This window comes from Callionymus lyra, chromosome 16 (genome assembly GCF_982586985.1).
Source record: "Callionymus lyra chromosome 16, fCalLyr1.hap1.1, whole genome shotgun sequence".
In the NCBI taxonomy this organism is placed as follows: Eukaryota; Metazoa; Chordata; class Actinopteri; order Syngnathiformes; family Callionymidae; genus Callionymus; species Callionymus lyra.
The window spans coordinates 6460708-6473750 of NC_141833.1; the positions used below are offsets into that span (position 1 = coordinate 6460708).

The 13043-nt window shown below is 37.6% G+C and overlaps 1 protein-coding gene and 1 long non-coding RNA gene across 2 annotated transcripts; both read right to left on the bottom strand.

Moving 5' to 3' along the window:
* Positions 1-5250: 5250 nt before the first annotated feature.
* camk2n2a (calcium/calmodulin-dependent protein kinase II inhibitor 2a) lies at positions 5251-7578 on the bottom strand. Its single transcript, XM_087811705.1, has 2 exons — positions 7148-7578; positions 5251-7002 (listed from the first exon to the last, which is right to left on the bottom strand). The coding sequence occupies exons 1-2, from the start codon at positions 7314-7316 to the stop codon at positions 6932-6934; spliced, it is 240 nt and encodes a 79-aa protein (XP_087667831.1). The 5' UTR covers positions 7317-7578; the 3' UTR covers positions 5251-6931.
* Positions 7579-11351: 3773 nt separating this feature from the next.
* Positions 11352-12870, bottom strand: LOC148063378 (uncharacterized). The gene is made up of 4 exons (XR_015713577.1): positions 12865-12870; positions 12502-12622; positions 11545-11758; positions 11352-11478 (listed from the first exon to the last, which is right to left on the bottom strand). It is a non-coding gene; the product is annotated as an uncharacterized LOC148063378 (long non-coding RNA).
* Between the last annotated feature and the right edge of the window lie 173 nt (positions 12871-13043).

A 13043-nucleotide genomic window follows, 5' to 3' on the forward strand; every position in this document is an offset into this window, starting at 1 on the left:
CAGGCCATCTTAACCATTTTATTCTGCAAAGAAGAATAGTCCAGTTCATTTAAAACTCATTTTTAAATGTAATTTTCGTAATTAAAACAATGAAACTACTCTTTTTTTCTAGCCATTTATGCCCATCACCTAAGTATATGACATCACCTAAACCCTAGCAGATACCAAGGCCCCACACAACATCATATGATCCATCTTTGGTATATACAGGTATGACCACATTTGTTTTACCTGTAACACATTGTAGAAAAGTAACTTTGTGTCTTTAATGTAAAGACAAAGACATGCAACACTTGCTAGTTAACGAGTCAATAGCAGTGCTAGCTGCTGTCACCCTGTAACGCTTTATAATTTGACATGAATTCACCAATTAAATAACAAAGCTATCATTTTCAATCTCAAATTGAGGACATGTTTTGACAGAAAAAAAAACCTCTTAAATGAATGTAGATTTTTTTTTCCTCTAATGTAGAGTGTCTTCTCAGTCATGGAGTGGTGGAGAATAATTCCTCGCCTCTATGAAAATGTCACCACAGTAAAAGGGCTTGAAATTGAGTTGTTCAGGATGTGTTTTCTGCTGGTCTTTCATTGCTTGTCCCAGTTTTCTTTATGTTAATGTCAAATAGAAGTAGCACCTGGTTTTGTAGAATGATCCTTTTTTTGGGGAGTTACAGGCAGAAATGTAAGTCCTTATGGTGGTCACAAATGGACTTAATTTTCTTCGTCCAAAAAGACACTTATAAACATCTAATTTCCTCCGTGGGACTCGTCTGTAACGTCCCTCTTGTATTGAAGCCTCGACATTAGAAATTACTCTTAAGAAAGCTTAATCTATATTTCAAGCTTGTTTGTAACAGCAATCCGGGTCTCCAATTGTCCTCTCATTGAAACCTATTGCAAGTGTCACTTTCGATGCACAAAATTTACGCTTATGGTTTAAAAACTAGCTTAAAATATAGATTGTTTACATATTTATCTTCAGAACAATTCATGTTAAAGAACAAAAACAGATTACTCTGAAAATAAATAAAAATAAGTTGTTCCACTTTTTTTTTAGGAATCTTTTAAATTGGGTGAACTATCCATTTAATAATCATTGAAATTTAAAGAAGAGGAAAACAAAAGTTGTTTTAAGATTTTCTAAGTGATTCTTTATATTCTGATTCATTTTCTACTGCTATTTCCCTTACCGGGGTTACAGGGGCTATCCAAGCTACTTAGGGCGAGAGGCAAGGGACACCCTGAACAGGTCACAGCCCTGAATGCAACGCTCTAAATAAGGTGTTTCAAGATCTCAAAAAAAGGTATGTGTCGCGATTTTATTCCGATTTTAGTTTTTTTTAGGGTGAATTCTTTTTTTAAAAATTAAAACATTTCTGCCTCAACAACAACGCAATGCGTAGAATACATTTGCAAGGATTTATTTTTTTTTCTATTTGTCTGGTGAAATTTGAGTACATTTATTTCTACCTACTATTTATTCTACTTAATGTTCCATCTGCTCATACTAGTACCAACAATCCATTCCATTATCTATGACTTTCCCTTTTTCATTTCAAGGCTGAAAATATATTTGGATTTGTTAATAAAGCATAAATATACGTTTCTTTCAAAGGTCCACATTTTAACTAAGTAAGACAATATTTTTCACAGTGATCTACCAAAAGATTACGACCACCTGCCTCATGTTGTGTTGCTACAAGTGGTCAATTAAAAAGTGATGACATCACCAGAAAGTCTTTGCATGGATCTACTTTCCACGACTGTGTCCGAGCAACTCCCCGCGGGGCATCACGGCGGCAAAACGCCGTTGTATGGCTTATGTAACTGGAGTAGGAATATTAATGGATGTCCACTCAGGATGAGCCCAAAGTGGAATCAGATCAAAGCGTTGTCCTCCTGGCACAGGCACGGTATGAACTGAAAAAAGAAAACAGTTGAAAGTGTCGTAGTTGTGTTCGCACAATAACCGCTCGCTCGAGCTGCTCCAACAGACCGTCCTCGCTGACCTGGACCGGGCCACGGCGCCGAGACCATCTGCCGGGTCGGGAGACATTAGCAGTCGCAGCCACACATTACTGTTGCTTCAACAAACAGTTCTGACCTTTGAAGCTGTTAAATGGTCACTGAGTTTAAGGTTGAAGTGGCCGATCATGTTTAAAGTAAAATAATCATTATTGTATTGTAAATAAATGACTCAGTCTTCTCTATTATATTTCTATTGTATCTATAGTTAATTCATTTACAGTTTTTCTCATTCATTTTCTTTTTCTTTTATTTTATACACAAACATTTGCATGTTTTATTAGGGCATTATGTTAATAATTTCAAATTGTTATTCTTATTCTTTATTTCAATTTCATAATTATCATTCACTGATTTTAGACTTATTTTGTGTACATTTATTTTTCCCACACGTCTATCTACACATGTCCGCCAATGCACTTAATACAAAACTGAATAATTCTGACCCGCTCTAGTAGAAGAACTCACATTTCTCCGATCCTTAAAACTCTGGCTGCCAGTTTCTTTCAGGATCAACTTTAAAATTCTGGTTCTTACTTTCAGAGCTATTCATGGTCAGGCTCCTCCTTACATCAGTGATCTGATCCAGCCTTACACCCCAGCTCGGGCTCTGAGGTCTGTGGATCAGAATCTACTGATGGTTCCTGAACACGGTTCTGGACCAGAGGAGAGAAATCCTTCCAGGCTGTTGCTCCTAAGATTTGGAACGATTTTCCTCTCTCTCTTTGTTTGATGATCTACTGACTCCTTCGAGAAACATCTTAAGACCTTTTTATTTGTGCAGGCTCTTCCTTGATTTTATGGAACTCCTTTGTTTGGCCTTTTAAAATATATATTTTAACTGTGTATTGTTTTTGTTTGTTCAAGCGCTTTGTGACCCTGGTCTAGAAAGGCACTTTACAAATAACCTTTACTTACTTACTTTCTAATATACATTATTTATGTATTTTTTTTTCCCATCTGTATTTATTTATTGTCTCTACGTCCTTGTTTATTCTTGTTTATTTATTAAATTATTCATGTTTTTCTTTTTGTTCCTTAATTTTGGCACGTATAGGTTGTATTTATTAAGTACCTTTTTTCAGATGTATTCATCCTGAACTTCATTATTTCCTTTGTATTTCACGATGGACTTGATTTGGACCTGAGGGGGGTGGGAGGAGGAAACCTGCCCAAATATGTCCGTCCGGTTCCGGCGGTGTTCAATAGACGGCTATTACTGTGAAAAGCTTAATGGTCCGTGTCCTCGACTCGCTCACACATCAGGGATCAATGTGAGCTCAGTCGGCGCAGCACTGATGGTATCAGGACAGTCGATAACCTCACTAATGGGAATATGGTCACTTAGATTTGTGACGCGTTGTTGTGTTACTCGAGAGGAGACGGATTCATACTGGTCATGTTCAATGTCATGTCTTACTAGAGGGAGACCCTGGACAGGCTGCCAGTCACTCATAGACAGACCACCACTCGGAATGATGAATGGAAATAACACGTATATATTCACCAGCACCTATTACGACCAGCGCTGAACACTGGAATAATACATGGTTGATCAAATATTCCTGGAGCTCGAGGCTGAATTCAATATTAATAATAATGGAATAGATAAAGAGGAAGAATTTAATAGGTTGAAAATTAGGATCATCGATCAGAATAGAAGCTTAATGTCTTTAAGCAGTCCAGTGTCCATCGTATGAAATTGCTGAACAAAATCCTAAATGCAAGTGGGAGGAGGCCATGGTGCAGACCCAGGACACACTCTGGGTCTGGTCTGGGCCTGGTGACCAACATGGTTCTCCCTCTGTAGCTACGGCAGCAAACAGACTTTGAGCTGTAGCCGTTCAACTCCCTTATTAAAACCACAAAAAAAATCTTCATCCGACACAATCTACGAGGTTCCCACTTACATCACACACGTCAGGTGTTGGTTTCAAAGGCCTTGTGTGACCAACCAACCATCGCAGAGATTTAAGTTGCCTTTAACCTGAGAAAAAAGGGTAGCATTTGTGACCCTATCACAGGTTTTGTAAAACTTTATTTAACCACATAAACGACCCAAAACATCAATGTTTTGAGCATCGACTCGTGAGGTACATGATGGTGAGTGGTTCAGTGTCTGGTCTAGACATTGATAGATGACTGTGGCAGCACCCGCCCCCAAGCCCTCCACCCTCAACCCTCCAGGGCTCTGTGGTTTAATGGATCCGGCGGTCGTGGCGGCACAGAGCTGTTAAACGGCCTCACAGATGTATCGCCGTTCTCTCCTCCCGCTTTAATTAAAGTTCGCTGTTTGTTGTCACCGAGGCGATTGACGTGTGAGGTGTTTTCCAGGCCGCCGACATTGATCCTTGGTCGACTTGCTTTTTGTTTCAGGAATATTTTGATACTATGCTTTGCTAGTGTGGAGCTAGAATTAATGCTAATATACGATACGGAAATGTGTGGAGGAAAAACAAAATATATAAATGGATAGACTGTATTTTGCTAAATCTGGAGGTCTCGGGAAATAGTTTTTCCAGCTCACAGACGATATATTCATAAAACAAGAACAGAGTTCAATAAAAAGAAAGTGCAAGATGACACAATCTAAATCCAAAGATAAAGAACATAGATCAAAGAAAAAGAATACAAAGATTAACATGGAATATCATCCCTTGAATTCCCTTCACTTCTGCCCCCAAACTCAGAATTAAACAGCCTAATAGTACAAGGAATGAATGAGTCCCTGAGCCTATTAGTGTTGCATGTTGCAGATGGCCTTGTGTCAATGGCCCGCAAGAAGGGGAAATCGGTAAGGCCGGATCAAAATGCGATTTATCGTACACCGAAGAGCCAATCACCTCCAAAATGGTTGATACTGCGACAATACTTATTTAAGCACTGGTGTTTTATCGTTTACTAGTTAGAAAGTAAATTAATCTAATGTGTATCTCTTGTGTTTTGGTGTTCTTTGTGCTAGAAGTAAACTAATCAGGAGATTGATGTGGATTTGTTTACAGTGTTTCTCTGGTACATTCCGCTCAATAAAACCCAGGATTTGGACCCACAAGTATCATAAATCTCACACTGAAGTTTGCTCCGAGCTAAAGTTACACAAAAACTGGCTTTACAATGAGTTAACTTAATGTATTATTGACATGAGATCTGTTTCTGTCATGTTGCGACATATTGTGTTGTTCCAAGACAACAACTGGAGGCAAAAATCAATACATCAAGTTTCCATCTTTCACCATTTATTAATTCACCAAATACAGTGAAAATGGCATCATAATATACAATGACTCATTCTTAGAATGTCATGACATTTTTGTTGCTTTTTTGCTTCAGAAAACGGATGTTTTGTTATTGAAAATAGTAAGGATTCATGCACAACAAACCATATCCAGTTTCTTCGAGAAATAAATATGGTACAAAATGAAGAGAATAAAAAAAAAGAGAGAGAACTGTTATGTTTAAAATCAGTCAAATAACAACGTGTTATTTGAGGATACCGTAAACAGTGCAATATACTCTAGAACTGCCATTTTCTAACAAATTCATCAACGAAGCTCAAGTCACAGTATACGATTTCTTAGTAATAATAATAATAATTGAACATTGATGTGTGCAAAAAACCCTAGACACATTCAGTTAGTCTTTAAAAAACTCCCTCTGATATCGACCAGAAGAGCAAAATCGAAGCTCCGCCTTTTTTGAAGCCTGGTCTCTCCTAGTGGATCCTCTCTGAAGTAGAAATATTCCTGTTGATGAAGTGTAAGACAATAGACTAGCATACCCTTTTTTTAAATAACAAATATCCAGATATAAAAATACAAATATGACTTTTTGTTTAAAAAGAAGCGTGCCAGGGTAAGAGTGGTGGCACCTGCGTTGGCACCGGTGGGGGGGACGGTTCATGCAGATCGATGGAGAGAACTCTTTAAATAGAGGACAGAAATCACGAGTCATCGCAAAGAATATTTTTTTTTCCCACCTATTACTTTTTGAAAAACATTTACCATAATATCAACGTCTCTGCTGGCCTCTGCAGAAAGGAGAACAACCAAAGATATGTTGGAGGTGTTAGCTAGCCGGTTTCCGAAAAGTGTGGCCCGCTTGGGGTGGGGGGGGGAGGGTATTGGGGGTCTACGACAGAAAATATTCACATTGCACCATCCTCGGATATAGTTTTTTTTTTGTATTGTACACACACATACGGGGTCTCAGGTACTGAAGAGAGTTTGGTCTGTTTTTTAAACAAAAAGCAGAAGCCGCATCAGGAATGCATTGGGCCGGTGCTGAAAGGACAGCTCCCTTAATGCACCATCAACAAACATGGGGGTCTGGGGGGGGGGGGGGTCTGAACGCTTAGCCTAACCCTACTGTACAACTTATTGAACTTGGATTGAAGCGTCAGCCTCCCTTATTTACTTGCTTTTACAGCGCTTGTTTGAGAAAAATGACAAACAAAAAAAACCCTAAAAAAAACAAGTTGTCATGAGGTGATGACGAAGTTCGTCCATCGCGTCGCGGTCCCGGGCGCCGCACGTCGAGACCCGAGAACCGCTCAACCGAGTCAATTTTTTGGGATTCTTTTTGGAGAATTGCCAGCAAATCCCACGAGAAAACCTTGGTCGTCACTACCGTCCTCCACTACTTGAAAGCCTTTCGATTTTCCAGTCCATTTTTGTTTCGCCATCGCTTGTTCCACCTTAGCCTGGCTTTTTTTATTTTTTATTTTTTTTTTGTGGATGAAATCGTCCCGCATCACGCACACGCGCGCGCGCACGCGTTGCCTCCGTGTGGTGTGGGGGTGGGGGGGTTGGCTCTTCTTCTCCCGCCATCCTGGAACATGCACAGCCGACAAGTGCTTCAAATCGGTGATCAAAAATTAAAAAAGTTCTTGCAAGGCATGGTTCTTTGTTTAGACGCCTGGCGAGGACTTGTCCGTCATCCCCTTCAGGACCTCGTCTATCCGGTCGTCCTCGATCACCACTGTGGGGGGACAACAGAGGAGATGTTACTACAATAGGAATATTTACACTTAAGTTAAAAAATGATATTTAAAAATAACAGATCATTGTCGCGTCCCAGGTATTAATAATGAATCCATTTTTTTTTGTTTTTATTTGTCTTTTACCTCGCTTGGCTCTTCCGATCTGCCCCAGTTTCGGGGGTCTCTTCGCCTGCGAGGCGCTGAAGAAGGCGCTGGTGTCCTGCAGTCCGCAGCTAAAGGACATCTGGCTGACCTCGCTGTCCGCGCCGAAGCTGCTCATCTTCCCCTCGTTGTAGGGCAACACCTCGGACATGGTGGCGCGCGCGGGTGTCGGGGTCACAACAACAACAACAACAACAAGAAAGAAGTCGAGAAGAATCTTTCCGTCTGAAGCTCCGAACGCGAGCGTTAGATCCCCGTTCGAATTTTTCAAAAAGCTCCAAAAAAGCAACAACAAAAATAAAGCTTCGGTTCCGTCACGATCCGTGAGAGTGTGTGAGGAAAGATCCACGGGTGTGTGTTCGTGGGGCTCTGCTGGAGAGGTGTGCGCGCGTCTGCTGCTGGATGCTGTCTGCTGAGGGAAGACGTGGATCCCGGGATCATAAAGGAAACCCAGAACGGTGAAGTCATCCATCCGGGTGTGTGTGTGTGTGTGTGCGGGTGTGTATACACACACATATATATGTGTGTCTGGGGGATCCGCGTAGTGAAGGAGTAACAGCGACACCAACAGGCGGCAGTGAGAATGTCTTATGGAGCGCCTCAGCTGCCAAGAAATTGGAAGGAAATGTTCTGCTGCGTAGAGGCTAAAGCTAACAGTCTTTCCAGAATGATTTAGCCATAGAACAAGCCTATAATGTTACAATTTTAAAAAAACAGTGTTTTAGGTAATAAAGTCAAATATATTTGTTTGTAAAAACCAAAAGTATCTAGAAGAGCAGCATGCTAGCTCCACACACCTTCAAGCTATCAGTTAGCATATGCTAGCTGCTAGCTAGCATAACATGAAGTTACCTTTACTTAATTATTTTTTACTACTACTTTTTAGTACTTTAAAACTGCAGCTTTTATTAATGTATTTTACTACACATTTTTTTCATACCTTAAATATTAGGGGCCACATAATTCATGTCGTTGTTGTCAGGGGCCACATAATTAATGTGATTGTTCTGACTCTTTCAAGAAACATCTTAAGACGTTTTTATTTGTTCAGCCTTTTCCCTGATTTTCTGGAACTCATGTGTTGTTCTCAGTGTTATCTTGACCTTTAAAGTATATATTTTATTGAATTTTGTTTTGATTGTTTCAGCGCTTTGTGACCCTGGTCTGGAAAAGCACTATATAAATAAAAATTACTTACTTACTTATTGTTGTCAGGGGCCAATTTATACATGTGACTGTTGAATACTGATATATTTCCCAAAAGGAATGGATAGGATCAAATCTCGACGTTTTTCCAAACCTCCCGCTCTGGCATACGTTCACCTTTGTTTGAAACCACAATTCAAACTATAAAATGTAGATAAAAAGTCCAAATGATCAACGTGAGATTTGATTTTTTTTCTTTACTTTCATAGTTTTTTTTCGTCACGGGGAGAAGCTCACAGCCCTCTATTGCAATCTTCCGGTGAGGAATTGTGTAGTGAAAGGTGATACACTAAATGGCAGTAATGTATTAATAAAAATAATAATAAGATATGATGAATACTTTGATAAAGTATTTTGTACTTAATTTATGTTTTTACTTTAGAAATCGCTAAATACAAATAAGGTTCAATGAATCTATTAATTTCAATTAATAAGAGTGATATGTTAAAAAAAACAACTAATAAAGTAAACAACGGTCTGTTGTTCTTCAAGTAGTTGTAGCTAAAATTTGCATGCTAAGCTTAAAAAAAAACAACACTTTATTTCAAGTTCAGACAGTAATGTTATGTTAAAAATGTAAAAATAAAACAAATTATTTTCAATTAAACAATCATATTGAAGATCAACTTTTAGTGTCAAGAACAAACAGTAATTTATATTTTCAGTGATTCAGAAAAAAAAATAGACAAATGCGAGAGAGGGCTGAGCTCAAAACCGTGAGTTATGAAAGTCATAATTTGATTAATTGGACTTTTATTGATTATTTTAAAGAGTATTTAGATCCACTTTTGCTCTTCTGAAAATTAATTTTATTAAAAAAATAATTAAATTTTGTACTGCATCTCCTACAAATTTTATCCGATTTGAACCATTCAAAATGTTATTTATTCGGCTTGTTCCCAAAATGCGGGCTATGTACTATCTTTCTTTTGTCTCTTCATCTCTTTCTTCTTTTCCTCTTTTTCTACCCTTTTTTACCCCTTTCACTTGAATGGGAAAACTCTTCAACTTATGTTTCAACTCAACACTTTTGTCTACTTACTACTTCTACTACTACTACTACTACTTCTACTATTAATTCTAATACTACTTCTACTGATTTCTATTTACAACTACTAATTCTACTACTACTTAGACTATTACTTCTTCTCTTTATTCTCCTCCTTTGTCTTCTTCTTCCTTATCTTATTTTGTTCTTCTTTGCAACCTTTTTCAGTTTATTTCAACATTTTCACACCAGACATTCTCCTTCATGCCTTCATTTCAACTATTTTTTATTTTACTTTGAATACCAATTCATCTATTCTATGTTAAAGGTAGAATGATGATAATGTTTGAATGATGTTTCTACATGAACGTATGCCAGAGCAGGAAAAGTTTTTTTTATAGTTTTCTGACCTCGTCCCATTCATTCCTATTTGTATCCAAACAATGAGAATTATAAACATGATTATCCATCATTAGCTGAAAGTGATAATATCAAATTGATTTTACACACGCTTTATATATTATTGTTTATTATTGAATTCCAGAATCCTTTACACTCAGGTATAATTGTTATTTTTATTATAATTCGTTTTATTATAAAAAAAAATATTCATATATATTCCTGAATAAACCATACATAATAAGGCGACACAATTGTTGATGTCACTTTCGGTTCCTTTCCGGTTCTGTAGTCATGGAGGACGGTTTTTTCCTTTTATGTTAAGAGAACAATTCACAATAATATCAGGAAAATTAGAAAATGTTCATTGCCAGTAGTGTTAGAAAAACACACAATTCTTTTTTTGTAGTGCATACATTATACAAATGGAACACATTAAATAAAAATAAAATGACTCGTTCAATAAAGTGGGCAAATATACATTTAATAATTTATTGAAATCAGGAAAAAAATCAAAATGAAAACTAAATAATTACTGAGGTGTTTATGATCAGAACTACAGACAAGTAGAATGAGTTATTGAAAGGGAAATATTCTAAAAAAAAATTTATTTGAAAAGCGAATTATTTCGGAACTCGAATGTTTGTATTGCATTGTACAGTTGTGCTTTATTGTTAGTAAAACAGCTTCAGCCAATCAGCGGCTGCGTCACATGTAGCGCGGGCACTTCCGTTGGTGTCAAAGTCACATGTATCGTCAGACCAGGAAATGAAAGAACGGAAAGTGATTAGGTTGACGAAGATCGTCTTTTTGTCAATATAAATGTTTTATGTGTGGTAAAAAGTATCATGTAAACGTTCTGTTGACGTTTCTTTAACCCATAAAAAATATTTTAAAGAGACGCATATGCAGCGTGTGACGTCATCACGTAGGAAATGGAGGGACCAAAATTGTAGGGGGGACCGAAATTGTACCTACAACGTCATGAACATCAATGTGATAATTAATCACATTAAGTGATGGCGAGATGAAGCCTCATGAAGCACTGAAGCCTCCCAGCCGAGTAGTTCATCTTTGGAGCAAAGCCTCGTGAGGCTTTATTTGCACGACCATGCCATCATGTGGACAATTGGGAGCATTGCATATTTTGTGCGCAAATTATTCTGATAATAAAAAAATGTGCTTGACTACCTTTGGTGAAATATTTATAATGTATTTATTCTTCACGCAAAGGTTGATGCAATGTGCGACACAATGTGAATAACGCACATTAACATGCACCCATGTTTGCTGCACCATCTGTCACAAGGCCTGTAACTTTGCCTGTTATAGTAAGTAAGTAAGTAAGTAATTTGTATTTTTATAACGCTTTTCCAGACCAGGGTCACAAAGCGCTTAAAAAATCAAAACAATATTCAATAAAATATATACTTCAAAGGTCAAGATAACACCAAGACAAACACAGGAGTTCCAGAAAATCAAGGAGAAGCCTACACGAATAAAAATGTCTTAACATGTTTCTTAAAGGAGTCAGTAGCCCATTCTGACATCAGTGCTGCTTTTACTTTAGCCAAAATCACCGCTGTATGCGTGTGAGGGAAATGCTGCACCCCTAAAACAAAAGTTTGTAGTGAGGTGCTAGCATCTATAAAATGGCAGGTCACAGCAAGATACGAGTCAGTGTTCAGGGAGGTCCACAGATCTGCAGTCAAGCTCACAGCTGTGGCTTGAGAAACAGATCATTTGGCCTTTCCATCAACTTCTCATATCTGTCCTCCACCATCACTTTCAAAGCCTGAAGAGGGAACTTTAAGCTTAAATATTGGAATATCAGGGAAAATTCTGCATGTACCTGATACATACCTGCCTAGTTGGGAGAACATAGTTCGGGTTCAAAGCTTTAACATGCTTTTTGAACCCTCCATCCTCCACAACTGTGAAGGGCTCTGAGTCCTTGATGATCATTTGAACCAGCGCCTCATCCACAGCACTCCTCTCTCCTGAATAAAACAGAAAATTAAAAAAAAAGACAAACAGTAGTATAGTACCGCATCGCCTACAATTTTTTTCCGATTTGAACCATTCAAAATTGTATCAATTCGGCTTGTTCCCAAAATGCGGGCTATGTACTATCTTTCTTTTATCTCTTCAATCCCTTCTTCTTTCCCTCTTTTTCTACCCTTTTTCCCAATTCACTTGAATGGGAAAACTCTTCAACTTATGATTCAACTCTTTCAACTTTGACCTTCAGGTACATTCATCTACTCACAACAAGAAACTTCAACTTTCAAAACACTTTTGTCTACTTACTACTTCTACTACTGCTTCTACTGCTAATTATAATACTACTTCTACTGATTTCTATTTACAACTGCTAATTCTACTACTAGTTAGACTACCCTACTACTACTAATTTTACTACTATTTCTACTTCCACTACTAATCCTACTACTACTTATACTAATTCTACTACTACTTATACTTATTCTACTACTGATTCTACTAATACTTATACTTGTACTACTACTTTTACTACTAATTCTACTACTTATTCTACTGCGCTATATAAATAAAAACGTACTTACTTACTTACTTACTACTTATACTTCTACAACTCATTCTACTACTTATTCTACTTCTGCTAATTCTACTTATACTTGTAATACTAATTCTACTACTTCTTCTACTAGTTAATTTTAAATAAATAAATACATGCCTCTAGTAAAGAGGCTATCTTGCTTGCCTGACATTGGTTCAATGGTCTCGTTGGTCTTCTCCAAGCTCTCATGCAGGGCTCTGTAATGCCTCAGCATTGATGAAGTGTTGTTGTATCTCATTTCCTTGGAACACAACAGACACTTCACCTTTTCAAAATGAAACAAAAAGATGGATAAAAGTACAAGTCGTGTTCAATGGAAACTATATATATATATATATATATATATACACACAAACTATATATACATATATATATGTATATATACTATATATATGCATATATACTATATATATGTATAAATACTATATATAGAATATAGTAATGGGTGTGCGTATGTGTCTGTGAGTATGATTCACCTCTGTGAGTGATTCACCTTTCACCTTTCACCTTCATCAGCTCAAAATGCTGCCACACGGGGGTAAAAACGCCTTTTTCTCGCCGGTTCCGTTATACTACAAGTACACCAAAGTTCGCTATAGTCTCGCTCAACAATCCGCCAATCCAAGCGATCCATTGCGTTTCGAGGCCACTTTTATTTGGAGTTTTGCGGGACGTTCACGAGCGAT

Bases quoted from the DNA above. Each gene is read 5' to 3' on its own strand.
- camk2n2a (XM_087811705.1), bottom strand. From the start codon at position 7,316: ATGTCCGAGGTGTTGCCCTACAACGAGGGGAAGATGAGCAGCTTCGGC. The intron at 7,003-7,147 runs GTAAAAGACAAA...GTCCCCCCACAG, and splicing joins GATCGGAAGAGCCAAGCGAG to TGGTGATCGAGGACGACCGG.